The sequence below is a fragment of the Lutra lutra genome, chromosome 7 (genome assembly GCF_902655055.1).
Source record: "Lutra lutra chromosome 7, mLutLut1.2, whole genome shotgun sequence".
In the NCBI taxonomy this organism is placed as follows: Eukaryota; Metazoa; Chordata; class Mammalia; order Carnivora; family Mustelidae; genus Lutra; species Lutra lutra.
The window spans coordinates 51,680,277-51,696,042 of NC_062284.1; the positions used below are offsets into that span (position 1 = coordinate 51,680,277).

Consider the following 15,766-nt stretch of genomic DNA (forward strand, 5'->3'; position numbering starts at 1 on the left):
CAAAGACATACAAATGGCTAGCAGACACATGAACAAATTCTCAACATCACTCAGCATCAGGGAAATCAAAACTACAATGAGATACCACCTTTTACCTGTCACAATGGCTAAAATTAACAACCCAGGAAACAACAGATGTTGGTGAGGATGTGCAGAAAGGGGAAACTTCTTACACTGTTTGTAGGAATGCAAACTGGTGCAGCCACTCTGGAAAACAGTACAGAGGTTCCTCAAAAAGTTAAAAATAGGGCTACCCTATGGCTCAGCAATTACACTACTTGGTATTTATTCAAAAGATACAAACACAGTGATTCAGAGTGGCACATGCACTCCAGTGTTCATAGCAGCAATGTCCATAATAGCCAAAATATGGACAGAGCCCAGATATCCATCGACAGATGAATGGATAAAGCAGATGTGGTATGTATGTATGTTTTATGTATGTATGTATATATATGTATGTATATATGTATGTGTGTATACACACACACACACACACACACACGTGCATACTCAGCCATCAAAGAGAATGAAGTCTTGCCATATGCAACAGTGTGGATGGAACTAGAGGACATTATGGTAAGCAAAATAAGTCAGTCCAAGAAAGATGTATACCATATGGTTTCACTCAAATATGGAATTTAAGAAATAAAACACTTGTATATAGGGGAAGGGAAGGAAAAACAAGATAAAAACAGAGAGACTCTTAACTATAGGAAACAAACTAATGGTTAGTTGAGGGGAAGTGGGTGGGGAGATGGGGTAACTGGGTGATGGTCATTAAGGAGGGCACTTGATGTAATGAGCACTGGATGTTATATGCAACTGATGAATTTAATGATTCTGTGAAACTAAATTCTATCTGAAACTAAAAATATACTATATGTTAACAATATTGAATTAAATAAAAAATTTTAAAAAAGAAATTATAGTAATATAAATCCAGGCACACCTATCACATTAAAAAAATAAGGGTATTACCATTTCCTTTGGAATATGCTATATGCCCCTTAATCTCATTCTTTTCCCTCTCTGCTCAGAAGGGTATTACTATCCTGTTTTATCCTTTTGCTGAAGATTCCTCAATGTTCTTTTTGTTGGAAGAAATGTGTTCTCCAGAACATTATACAGGAAAAATGCATGAGTATGAGTTTCTGTGTTAGTGCATGTTTAAAACTGTCTTGAGATTTGAGAGATAGCTTGGCTTAATATAAAAGCCTTGTAGTGTACTTTCTTTAAGTTTTTGAAAATATTGTTCCACTTTAAAAAAAAAAACTTTTGATATTGCTATTGAATGAACTCTGATGTTAACATGCAGAGGAAAAACCCTTCATAGGTAATTTCTTTTTTTTTTTTATACAGTGGTCTATAGGACTTTTTCTTTATATTTGAAATCCTATAATTTTACTATGACATGTTTCAGAGTTGATGCTGGACTATTTTTTCCTTAATACTCAGTTAATTTCAGGAAATAAAATACAGATTTAAGTATTTTCTCATAATTATAATATTGCTTTCATCTAATAAGAAGAAGCAAGATGACTTCTATCTGCTTTCAAAGCTTATTATAAAAGCTATGTAAGGATAGACAGATGGGTGGTCCAAAATAGAGTGCAGAAACATAATTCACTGGGAAAGAAAGTTTTAAATGACATTACAGAAATTGAAGACTAATATGGAAAATAATGAACTTGGGCCTCTTTTTCACTGCATACACAAAATGAATTTGAGTTGGATCATGGACCTAAATGTAGTAGTGAGAAATATAAAGCTTCTAGAAGAAAACATAAAATGTTTTCAGGTTTTCTATTTCTTCCTTACATTATTGGGATAAGCAATGATTTCTCAAACAGCCCAAAAGAAGCTATAATCATAAAACAGTGACAAATTGAACCTCAAAAAAATTTAAAAATTCTCATCAAAATACACCATTACAGAATACTATGCAGCCATCAAAAGAAATGAAATCTTGCCATTTACGACAATATGGATGGAACTAGAGGGTATTATGCTTAGTGAAATAAGTCAATCAGAGAAAGACAATTATCATATGATCTCCCTGACATGAGGAAGTTGAGAGGCAATGTGGGGGGTTTGGGGGGTAAGAGAAGAATAAATGAAACAAGATAGGATCAGGAGGGAGACAGACCATAAGAGACTCTTAATCTGACAAAACAAACTGAGGGTTGCCCGGGGGAGGGGGATAGGGAGAGGGTGGTGGGGTTATGGACATTGTGGAAGGTATGTGCTATGAAGTATATAAACCTGGTGATTCACAGACCTGTACCCCTGGGGCTAATAATACATTGTATGTTAATAAATTATAAAAAATATATACCATTACAAATTAATAAGCAAATCACACACTGAGAGGGAAACCTGGAATCTCATCATCTCTCTCTCTCTCTCTCTCTCTCTCTCCAACTAAAAACTACACAAAATATTTAAATAAACACTTCAGAAGATATACAGATGATTGTTAAGCTCATGGAATGACGCACATCATTCATTATCTGGGAAATGGCCCAGAATATGATGATTTGTTCAGGTTGAGCACTCTCCACTATTCTGCAGAACAGCAAACCTCAGAAGGAAAAAAAAATTGGTTTATCAAGTGTCTCTAGGAACACATAATATCTTCTATACTAGACACTGTCAGCTAAATGACATAGTTGCTCCACCACTTCTCAGTGCTGCCTGGTCAGTGAATGAGAACTGTGGGACCTGACAAAGAGGGTGGTTGGAGAATGGACTCTGGATTTGTTTGTGCCTTTGCTGGTGCCTTTGCTGGTGAGACATAAACTGTCCCTAGAAATCGACTAACCCTGGGGGGGCAGTCTCTCCAGAGTCCTCTCTAGAGAGGCCTCAAGATGTTAAAGCATCAAAAATCAAAAAATAAAAAGGCATGATTAACACACAACACCAGATATTGGTGAGTTGGTGAAGTAACTTGAACTTTTACACATTGCTGCTGGGAATTTAAAATAGTTCAATCACTTTGGAAAACTGGCAATTTCAGGTAGATATAAACAGATAACTACCTTATGATCCAGTAATCCTACTTGGAAGAGTTTAGCCAAGAGAAATGAAGACACATATTCACAAAGTGACTTTTATTAGAATGTTCATGGAAACCTTATCACTGCCTAAGATCTGAAGCAATCCAAATGCTCATAAGAGAATAAAAATAGTAGAAGCTTTGGATTATATATCTACAATGGAAAATTATTCAGTAATAAAAAGCTACAGCTGCAGATAATGCAATGGCATTCATGTACCTCAAAATTATAATACTGAGTTAAAAAACCTGTTGAAATAGAATGCATGTCATATGATTCTGTTTTTGTAAAATCTGAGGAAATGAAAAACTAATCCATGATGTTAGAAACTAGAAAGTGGTTGCTCACTTATGATGGTGGTTGCAGGGAGGAAGACAGGGATCACCAAGCAACTTTTTGGAATGATAGATATATTCTACACCTTTTTTGGAGTAAGTGGTTCTTTGAGAACCACAATAACAGAAGTCTAACACATCTGTGCATTTTAATGAATACAAATTGTATTTTAAGAAATAGCAAAAATTTATTTTCATGCTTGTTTATAAATATAATTTCTTGGTGGGCACAACAGAAATTAATATTTCTTTATATATATTTTTATATAACCTTTCTGTTGTGTGGGGCAAAATGGACACATGGAGGACTGAATTGTGAAGGAGATTTCTCATTGTACAAGTTATTTTTTAACTTTTTATTTTTTAAACTGAGTATATTATTTATTTTTAAAAGGAAAAAATGTTTAAAGCAGAATGTCTGATTTCTAATCCTTATCTTTTCCAGTTATCTCCATATTTGTAAGTTATACAACCATCCACCCCGTTATGCCATTCAAAATCTCAGGAGTTATCTTTGCTTCCTCATTTCTCATATCCAGTCCATCAATAAGTTCCCTTGACAATTTCTCCAAAATATATCTTTGGTATTCAATTGTACCTCCATCTCTTGTTCCACCTCCTAGCCTAACCTACCATCATCTCTTGTCTATGGTACTTCAAATGCTCCCTAACTGGTCCTCTTGTTTTCACTCTTGCCTTCTAAACCGATTCTTTACTAGTAACCAGAATAATCTTTTAAAATGTAAATACTCTTCTATTTATAATATCTCAAATAGAATGATGATCAGTTGCCATTTGATCTGTCTCTGGGCCTTCCTCTCTATCTTGCCTATTTTTTTTTTTTCCTATTTGGCCACTACTCTTTTGCGACAGTGGCCTTTCTTTGTCCTCCTCCTTACTGCTTCTTAGTGCACCATCTTCTTCCTGCTTCATGGTCTTCTATCAGCTCTTTCTTTAAATCTTCACATAGTGGGATTATTCCAGACATTCAGATATCTGTTGAAAGGTCACCTGTTCAGAAAGGCTCTCTCTGGCTAGCTCACCTAGCACAGCAGCCTCTTCCCCAAACCCTTTCCAGCATAGCACTCACCACTATCAGATTATTTCCTTTCTGGTGTGTTTGTTTAATGTCTTCTCCTTGCATTTGAATGTAAAGTCCCCAGGAACAGGAACCTTTTTTTGCCATGTTCGGTGCTACACTGCTGACTCTATAAGGGAAACTGGTTCATGATTTTTGTTTCTAAGATTATTTAAAATGATAAATTTTTCCCAGCAGAATAAGAAGTCTCCATTCAAAGAACTGTGTGTGTGTTTTATTTTATATATATATATATATATATATATATATATATATATAATATGATTTTATTTATCTATTTGAGAGATAGAGTAAGTGAAAGAGAGAGAGAGCACAAGCAGTGGAGGAGGAGCTGAGGGAGAGAGAGAAGCAAACTCCCCACTGAGCAGGGAGCTTGACATGGTTCCGGGACTCCAAGATCATGACCTGAGCCCAAGGCAGATGCTTGACCACCCAGGCACCCCTTTTTCTATATTACTAGTTTAGACCATCAGGTTAATTATGAGTGTTGTTTCAAACATAAGGAGGAAAGGTCACTCATTATGTCTATATATGGTTATGAAAAACACCTCACATCTTAGTCTTTGGTGGTAATAGACTATAACATACTCTAAGATGGGGAGATTTCTACCCATATTTTACTGTTTGTTTGTTTCTTTTCTTTTTTTTTTTTGAAAGAAAACCAATTATTTATTAGATTTTTTTCTTAGGTACATTATCATTTTTGTTACTTTAAGATATATCTTATAAAATACAGTTGACTCTTGAACAACATTTGTTGAAACTACGTGGGTCCACATATATGGACCTTGCTTTTTTTTAAATTTAGATTTAAATTTATTAAATTATGGTATAGTATTGCCTTCAGGAGTAAAATTTAGTGATTCATCATATAACACCCAGTGCTCATCACAACAAATGCTGTCCTTAAATACACATCACCCATTTAGCTCATCCCCCCATCCACCTCCTTTCCAGCAACCTTCAGTTTATTCTCTAAACAATGTTAAGAGTCTCTTATGGTTTGCCTTCCTCTCTGTTTTCATCTTATTCTATTTTTTTCTTCCCTCCCCTTATGTTCATCTTTTTTTTTTTTAAAAGATTTATTTATTTGAGAGACACACAGAACAAGCAGGGGGAGGGGCAGAGGGAGAGGGAGACAGCAGAGAGGGAGCCCATAGTGAGGTTTGATCCCAGGACCCTGAGATCATGACCTGAGCTGAACTCAAGAGTCAGACATTTAACCAACTGAGCCATTCAGGTGCCCCCATCTGTCTTCTTTCTTAAATTCCACATAAGAGTGAAATCATATGGTATTTGTCTTTCTCTGACTGACATTTCATTTAACATAATACACTCTAGTTCCATTCACTTGTTATAAATGGCAAGACTTAATTCTCATTGATGCCTGAGTATATTCCTCTGTGTGTGTGTGTATACAAGACATATATATATATATATATATATATATATATACACACACACATATATATATATCACACACATACATATATATACACACATCCACATATATACATGATATATATATCACACACACATATATATTATATATATCATATATACATGATATATATATCTTCTTTATCCATTCATCAGAAGATGGGCATTTGGGCTCTTTCCATAATTTGTTGATAATGCTGCTGTAAACATCGGGGAGCATGTGCCCTTTTCAATCAGCATTTTTGTATCCTTTGGATAAATATCTAATAGTGCAATTGCTAGGTCACATGGTAGTTCTATTTTAACTTTTTGAGGAACCTCTACACCATTTTCTAGAGTGGCTCCACCAGTTTGCATTCCCACCCAGAGTGTAAGAGGGTTCCTCTTTCTCCACATCCTCGCCAACATCTGTTGTTTCCTGGGTTGTTAATTTTAGCTGTTGTGACAGGTATGAGGTGGTATCGTTTTTTTTTTAAAGATTTTATTTTTATTTTTATTTATTTATTTATTTATTTTTTCTTTCTTTTTTTTTTTAAATTTATTTTCAGCATAACAGTATTCATTGTTTTTGTACCATACCCAGTGCTCCATGCAGTCCGTGCCCTCTCTAATACTCACCACCTGGTTCCCCCAACCTCCCATCCCCCCACCTCTTCAAACCCTTCAGATTGTTTTTCAGAGTCCATAGTCTCTCATTGTTCACCTCCCCTTCCAATGAGGTGGTATCTTATTGTGGCTTTGATTTGTATTTCCCTGATGCCAAGTGATTTTGAGTACTTTTTCATATGCCTGTTAGCCATTTGTATGTCTTCTTTGGAGAAACATCTGTTCATGTTTTCTGTCCATTTCTTTATTGGATTACTTGTTCTTTAGGTGTTCAGTTTGGTAAGTTCTTTGGAGATCTTGGATGGTAGCCCTTTATCTGATAAGACATTTGCAGATATCTTCTTCCATTTTGTAAGCAGCCTTTTAGTTTTGTTGACTGTTTCCTTTACTGTGCAAAAGCTTTTTATCTTTTTATTTTTTATTTTTTAAAAATTTTTTAAATGTAAAACTATAAAATTTTTACTTTTAAAAATTTTTAACATCTTAATTTATTTTTTTCATGTTCCAGAATGCATTGTTTATGTACCACATCAAGTGCTTTTATCTTGATGAAGTCCCAACAGTTCACTTTGCTTTTATTTCACTTGTCTTTGGAGATGTGTCTAGCAAAAAGATGCTACAGCCAAGGTCCAAGAGGTTGCTGCCTGGGTTCTCCCTTAGGATTTTGATGGATTCCTGTCTATCAAATGTTTTTCACTCTTTCTCTTGTGATGTGACATATCATGCTGATTGTTTTGTGAATATTAAACCATCCTTGAATCCTGAGCATGAATCCCACTTGATTGTGGTGTATGATTTTTAGAAATGTGTTGTTGAATTTGGTTTGCTAATATTTTGTTGAGGGTTTTTGCATCTATATTCATTAGAGATATTGGCCTGGAATTCTTTTTATGGTGTCTTTATCTAGTTTTGGTGTCTAGGCCTCACAGAAGGATTTTGGAAGTTTTCTTCCTCATCTGTTTTTTGGAATGGAGAAGAATAAGTATTAACTCTTCTTTAAATTTTTGTTAGAATTTGTCTGTGAAGCTGCCTGGTCCTGGACTTTTTTTTTGGGTGGGTAGTTTTTTAATTACTGATTTAATTTCATTGCTGGTAATGTTCAAATTTTTTATTCCTTCCTGCTTTAGTTTTGGTGCATTATATGGTTTTAAGAATTCATCCATTTCTTCTAAGTTGTCCAGTTTGTTGGCATATGGGTTTTCATAACATTCTGTTACAATCCTTTGTATTTTTGTGGTGTTGGTTGTTATTTCTCTTCTTCATTAGTGATTTTATTTACTTGGGTCCTTTCTCTCTCTCTCTCTCTCTCTCTCTCTCTCTCTGATGAGTTTGGCTAGAGGTTTATCAATTTTGTTTATCTTTTCAAATAATTAACTCCCGGTTTCATTGATCTGTTCTTTTTTTTTTTTCCTTCAGTTTCCGTATCATTTGTTTCTGCTCTAATCTTTGTTACTTCCTTTCTTTTGCTGGATTTGGGTTTTGTTTGTTGTTCTTTCTCTAGGTCCTTTAGGTGTGACAGTAGGTTGTTTATTTGAGATTTTTCTTACTTCTTGAGATAAGCCTGTATTGCTATAAACTTCCCTCTTTTTTTTCTTTTTTAATTTTTTAAATTTATTTTCAGCGTAACAGTATTCATTGTTTTTGCACCACACCCAGTGCTCCCTCTTAAAACCACTTTGCTGCCTCCCAAGTATTTTGAACTGTTGCATTTTCATTTTCATTTATTACCATATAATTTGTGATTTCTTCTCTGATTTCTTGGTTGACCCATTCCTTATCAGCATATAATTTAACTTCCATGTATTTGTGGTCTTTCCAGATTTTTTCTTGTGATTGATTTCTAGTTTTATAGTATTTTGGTCAGAAAACATACATGCTATGACTGATTCTTTTGTATTTGTTGAGACTTGTTTTGTTGCCTGATACGTGTCTATTCTGGAGAATGTTCTGTGTGCACTTGAAAAAAATGTGTATTCTGCTGTTTTAGGATGGAATGTTCTGAATATGTCTGTTAAACCCATCTGGTCCAGTATGCCACTCAAAACTACTGTTTTCCTTGTTGATTCTCTGTTGGAATGATATGTCCATTGATGTAACTGGGGTGTTGAAGTCCTACTATGATTGTATGATGATGAAATGTCTTTGATTGTGCACTGTATTCTTTAGAAAACATTTTATGTTTAGTATTTAAATTTTTAAAATAGTTTAAAAATCTTTCTCTTTAAAAAATTATCTAAAATTTAAATTATGTTGCCTTCTACTACATAATTTTTAATTATTTTTTTCTATTTAATATTTAGTTAAAAAGAAATAGTTCTTTATTATTGCTTTAGGAGAGCATAGGAGACAATTATGTCTAACATGGAAACAACAAATACCAAGGGTATAATAGGATCTACTTGGGAGAACATCCTCTCTTTATGTGGAAGGACTATGTAAAGGACATTTTGTGAGCATCATTTATTTTGCCTTTGCCTATATTTTCGTAACCAGAAATACGTTGAATCCAACATATTTACCACCTACTTGACCACAATATTTTTTATCTAGAGTTGGCAATGATTTTCTATCAGTTATACCATTTTTCTCTTTTGAATTGTAATATAAAATATGAAATAATTTCCTTACTGAGACCTAATAAATATGCTTGTCATCCCATTGTTTCTGTCACTGATGGAATGTTGATTTTAAATCCCAGAAGTGGCACAGTGTCTGTTTAACTCATTTGTATTTGAACATTTGTACCTAACAAGTCTCAAGTCTAATCTTTGATTGTATCTTGTTGGCATTCTAATAATTCCCACTGAAAGCATTCTATAGCTTGGTTAGCCTTCAAATTCCCAAAGTACTTTCTCCATTACATCACAAATTGGCTGTGTATTTCAATGTTTAAGAGGCTCCTGTGTGAGAAGAAATATTTAAGAATAAAGGTAAGAATAATTAGTAATTGTTCCTCCCACTAGAAGGTGATGTCTGCTGTGTAAGAGTAGTGTTGGACTGCTAGAGAAGTAAATGTTTTTATCTTCATATTAATGAAGAATAGCAAGAAGGAATAAATGCAAACATATTACAGTTCTTCTGGTGGTGCATTTACTATCATGGAATGTAATGTCAGAATTATAGTAGAATTAGACTAATATATGAGTTGTGTATTGAGGGATACAACAACACCTTTTATTTGTTCTCAATAATATATCTCTAGTTCTTCTCAGTATTTAAAATTAATTTATTGTGGATATACAAAACCTTTGGCAAAATACTAATTGTCTTGGAGATGTTAATACTTGGTATTAAATTTACCTATTGCATAGTAACTGAGAGAAGTGAGGGATGTTAGAGGATAATGAATCCCATCTGTTATAAAGAGTTAATAGAATAACAGAAGCTTATGATTGAAAATAAAACACAACATACAGTGGAAGAGCCTGCAACTTTTAACCTTAGAGGTACTTAAAGTTTTCTCTCTCTCTCTCTTTTTTTTTAAAAGGGATCCTGATGCAGGGCTCAATTCCAGGACTCTGGGATCATGATCTGAACCAAAGGCAGATGCTTAAACAAATGAGCCATCCAGGTGCATCCCCCCCCCCCACCTTTTTGATGTCTTAAAGACAGCATCAATGTTTGAAAAACTATGAAATAAGCACCATATAATAGTGTGCATCTACACACTACTTGGGAGTTAAGTAGAGAGGGATTTCTGATTCATTTTTCTAACAGCACCTTTATGCACAGAAGGAATGATAAATATTGAAGCCAATGAATGCTTAAGTAGAAGAGGAAGGAAGGGAGGAAGGGTGGGAGGAAGGAGAGATAAGAAAAAGAAAAAAAAGGAAAGAAAGAAAGAGGAAGGAAGGAAAAGGGAAAGGACAGAAAAAGAAAAGAAAGGAAGAAAACTGATTTGGATGGTGCCATTTGTACATTTCTGTGCTTAGTTTTGCTTAGGAAATAATGCGTGTGCATAAATATGTGCCTTTGTGATGTAAAGTACCTCTTTCATAATTTACAATTTACACTATACAGGGAAACCTCTGTTACTAATTAATCTATTTAGGTTTAGACAAAAAAACAGGTATTTTTATGTTTTGAATAGATGTGCTGTTGTAAAAATTTCCATTGGTTTCTTGATTTGGGATTTTATTGCTTTTCTCTTCCTTCTTTCCCTCTTTCATTCTGTCTCATCTTACATTTAGTTATTGGATCCTTCTTACCCTCCTTTCCACACTCCATATTCCACAACAATATTTAAAAACAGTTGTACTATGTAACTGAAAGCATGTGAAATACTGTTTTTTTTTTTCAAGATTTATTTATTTGAGAGAGATAGAGAGGGTGACTGGGAGGGGCAGAGGATGAGATGGAGGGAGAATCTCAAGAAGACTCCACTGAGTGCTGAGTCTGATGCAAAGCTTAATCTCATGACCCTGAGATCATGTCTGGAGCAGAAACCAAGAGTCAGAAGCTTAACTGACTGTGCCACCCAGGTGCCCCTGTGAAATATGTTTTAAATCACTAATATTTTGCTCTAGTTCAAAAATCTTCAAGCTTTTTAAGTTTTTCATTTCAGCAATAAAGAGCATGCACAAGCAATATTTACATTTTATTTGTATATATTACATTCAATCACACCATGATTCTATGTAAAGTAGAAAATTTCAAAAATAGAACTTCAAAGCATGGGATATAATAATGTATGTATAGAATTTCTATTATTGTTATTTTCATGCCACTAAAGTATGAATGTTGAGTGACCACATTCCCAATTTAAAGGCCACTGTACAGATAAGCCACGATCTTAATTTCTCCAGAATGACCAGAATTTTATATTTAATAAATATAAACCATAGACCACATAGATGGGTTGATATTCTACAGAGGAAAAGGAAATATTTAAAATAAGCAGGATTTTTTTAAAGTCATCATTCCTAAGGTATAATTTGCATATAGTAAATGTAACAATTTCTGGATCGTTTAGTAAATTTTGTGAAAGAACAGACACTTGTAACCATTATTGTCAAGATACAGAACATTTCTGTCACTTTAAAAACTTGGCCATTCCTCTTTGCTTTTTTTTTTTCCCCCAATACCCACCTCAACTACCATTCAAATAAAAATCTGAAGAACTTGATAACTGAATTTAAGTTTTTTCTCAGTCAGAGACATTTTCTTTTGCCTCATGCAAATCATAAACAAGTCCAGGGCAGGGGCATTTCATAGTCTTACGTGAGAGCACAGTTAAATAGAATCACAGAACTGAAGAAGCGGAAGAGTGTGGTTTCAAACCAGAGTGCTGACAGATAGAAATATAGAAGAATAATGGGTAGGAAAGATTTATTAGGTTGTGGGGAAGTGATGGTATAACAGATGTGGCACATGCTGTTTTAGTTTGAAAAGAACTGTAATCTAGACACAAGAGATGGAGATAAACTCTCTACTTCCTGGTGTTCTGTAGGCAGAGGAGATGGAAAATGATAACAGCACAGTGGTGAAAGAATTCATCCTTCTTGGTCTGACACAGTCTCGAGATATTCAGCTCCTGGTCTTTGTGCTAATTTTAATTTTCTATCTCATCATCCTTCCTGGAAATTTCCTCATCATCCTCACCATCAGATCAGACCCTGGGCTCACAGCTCCCCTCTACTTCTTTCTGGGTAACTTGGCCTTCCTGGATGCATCCTATTCCTTCATTGTAGCTCCTAGGATGCTGGTGGACTTTGTTTCTGAGAAAAAAGTAATCTCCTACAGGGGTTGCATCACTCAGCTCTTTTTCTTGCACTTCCTTGGAGGAGGGGAAGGATTACTCCTTGTTGTGATGGCCTTTGACCGCTACATTGCTATCTGTCGGCCTTTACACTATTCAACTGTCATGAACCCTAGAGCCTGCTATGCCTTGCTGTTGGCTCTGTGGCTTGGAGGCTTCATCCACTCCATTATGCAGGTGGCCCTCATCCTCCGCTTGCCCTTCTGTGGCCCAAACCAACTGGATAACTTCTTCTGTGATGTGCCACAAGTCATCAAGCTGGCCTGCACAGACACTTTTGTGGTGGAACTTCTGATGGTCTTCAACAGTGGTCTGATGACCCTCCTCTGCTTCCTGGGGCTTTTATCTTCCTATGCAGTCATTCTCTGTCATATACGTGGTTCTACTTCTGAAGGGAAGAGCAGAGCACTGTCCACATGCACCACTCATGTTATTATTATACTTCTCATGTTTGGACCTGCTATCTTCATCTATACTCGCCCATTCAGGGCCTTGCCAGCTGACAAGGTAGTTTCCTTCTTCCATACTGTGATCTTTCCATTAATGAATCCTATGATTTATACCCTTCGCAACCAGGAAGTGAAAATTTCCATGAGGAGGTTATTGAGTCGGCATGTGGTCTGCTGAATGGATTTAATAACAGAAAGTAAGGAAGAGGAAATTCTTGCTGTAAATCATACATTCATTTAACAAATACTGTTTTTCACTGAGTACCTCTTATTTGTCAGGTACTTTTGTAGGCAATGAAGGAGAGTTATGCATAATTAGGGAATAAACTTGGCATGCATAAAGAATACTAAAGAAATACCTGAGTGTTTCTCAGTTGGAGTATGATGAATAATTGTGAGACTTAGGGGATAAATATATGTTACTGTAAGGATCAAATCACTAAGGTCTTTTAGGTTGAGATAAGAAGTTTTATTCCATTTGCTGTAATAATACATGTTAATATTTTAAGCAGGAGAGTTATCCACAATTTTTTCTTCTATGGTTTAGAGCAACATCAAGATTCTGGGCAGAGCTTAGTAAGCTGCAAAACACCATCAAGAGACAAATGTTATTCTGAAGACTTTTTTGAAAAAAAGCCTCTCTCTCCATATATATATATTATAGATATCTCTCTCTCTCTCTCTCAATTGATAGGTATATTCCTCCCCCACCCCAGTTTGGTAAATGGGAAAGAAAGGAAAATAATCCACTTTATAGAAAAAATGTCATTAAATAATTTCATTTGATTTTTTTCAGAGCTTTGTGATTATTACTAATGGGTGTTTACAAATCCTCCCTGTATGTTAAACCTTGCCCTCAATTGATTTCATTCATTACGATAATGATAGTTATTTGGTACTATAGACTCTATTTTAGATTACATAAACTACTTTAGTTATTTTAAATATAATGGGGTTTAGTGTGGGATATTAGATACTTATAAAATCTTTTAAGGGATTTTTTATTATGGGCATCCAGATATGACTGCCAGTAAAATAGTATAAAACTAATGTGCCAAGTGATCTACCTCTGAATTAATCAGGGGAATAGGGAAACAAGAAGCCATTTTGCCAGCTACTAACTGAAAGACTATATCAGTTAGCCATAATCTGGGAACAGGAGCATGATAGAGAATACCTTTAAAGTTACTGCTTTCTCTCCAATTTTTTCTAAATTCAAGTTTTACATGAGTACATTTGATAGTCAGAATTTGGAACCCTAGATGCAAAGGTCCTAGAAGAACCTGTTTGTATGTTTTCAGCGTTATTGGAAAACAAAACAATGGCAATAATAGTGGTAAAATGTAGGATAATAGTTTTATAATTTTGAAAGTGAGAAAGGCCAGGGAAGTATGATATAAAAATAGTAAGTGAAAAGAAAAATAGTTATATTTGACATGTTAAAATATATGTGTAGGTAAAATGTAAAAAACTGGTAAAAATCTGCCTGTCACATAAGGATATGCAAATTATTTTCTCCTTACTTATAGAGGCTTGTATGGAAATAGAATAGAGTTCTTCCCTACTCCAGAATGGTACAAGGGAGCAACCATGCATAAAAATTATTAACTAAAAATTATAAAATGATAAAAGATTATTTAATATACAAGAAACTTCAATAAATGAATATGAAACAATTATATACCAAGAAAACAATTGATAATGGGCAATTGAAACTAATAGTTAAGGGACACCTGGGTGGCTCAGTCAGTTGGGCTGCTGCCTTCAGCTCGGGTCATGATCCTGGCATCCTAGGATCAAGTCCTACATCGGGCTCCTTGCTCAGCGGGGAGCCTGCTTCTCTCTCTGCCTCTGCCTGCTTGTGTGCGCTCCTTCTCTCTGTCTCTCTGATAAATAAATAAATAAAATCTTTAAAAAAAAAAGAAACTAATAGTTAATTAACAAAGGAAAAAATGTAAAAAGCTTGTAATTTTATAACATTTAGTCATATATCTATTTGAAAGTATGAAATATATAACATATTTATCTTTAAATTGACTTTGACAAATAAGATTTTCCTTTGAATTTCCATACTTAATTAAATGCTTGAATGTACCAATGGTTAATTCTAATACTTTATTAAAATACGTTTTTTAATTAATAATGGTTAAAATCATCTTAAGCATTTGGAGAAATATTTCAACCTCAGATGATAAATAATACTAAAAATACCGTAAGACATAAAAAAAAAAAAGCTTGTAATTTTATTCTTAAAAACAGGTCATGAGAATACAGAGCATTGATTGTGGTTAGCTTGTAAAAAAAATGTTGCTCATGAATTATCAGCAACAGAAAAGTACAAAATAAAAATTATACGTTTCTATGAGGCTTCTAAAGAGTGGGTGAAGCAAGGAAGCCTTATTACTGAGCTCCAGAGTGAGACAAAGACCATCTAGATGAGCAGAGAGTTATGGCAGTTTTTCTATCTGTTGGCAAGTCATCTGGGCTGTATATGGGCACATGGAGAAGTGATTCTACCATAGACTGAGATATTTGGTAGAGATGAGGAAAAAGCTCTGTGGACAGACTGGTATCTGAAAAGGCTCCAAACACAAAAATAAATAGGCCGCTTTTATAAGCTTCTCCCCCAACAAGCACTGACACCTATACCAGTAATTTGCTCAGAAAAGGGAGAATGGAGAAAGAAATGAAAATCAGAGGGAATTTGTATATTCTCAGCCATTACTGTAGTGCTTAGGTATTGATATCTATAGAGTTGAATCATTCACAAGGGAAAACAAAAATATCTGAAGTGTGGCTCAAACTCCTTCTGGCTCCATGTATCAGGAAGATAAAAGATCTTGCTGGTAATTGGCAGATATTGGAAGTAAAACTAATCTGAGCTAATTTCAGTTTAATTAAAGATGATTCTAAGCCCCAGTTTAACTAGACCTATGAAGGAATCTGAAGATCAGATCCTCATTCTAACTATTTTTTATTTTTTATTTTAATTTAAAATTTTTCATTGTTCCAAAATTCAT

The 15,766-nt window shown here is 34.6% G+C and overlaps 1 protein-coding gene across 1 annotated transcript; it reads left to right on the forward strand.

Annotated features, from left to right (window-relative positions):
* The first annotated feature begins 11,997 nt into the window (after positions 1-11,997).
* On the forward strand, positions 11,998-12,924 carry LOC125105068 (olfactory receptor 4N4C). Its single transcript, XM_047738109.1, has one exon. It carries the CDS (start codon positions 11,998-12,000, stop codon positions 12,922-12,924), a length of 927 nt encoding a protein of 308 aa, XP_047594065.1.
* The last annotated feature ends 2,842 nt before the right edge of the window (positions 12,925-15,766 follow it).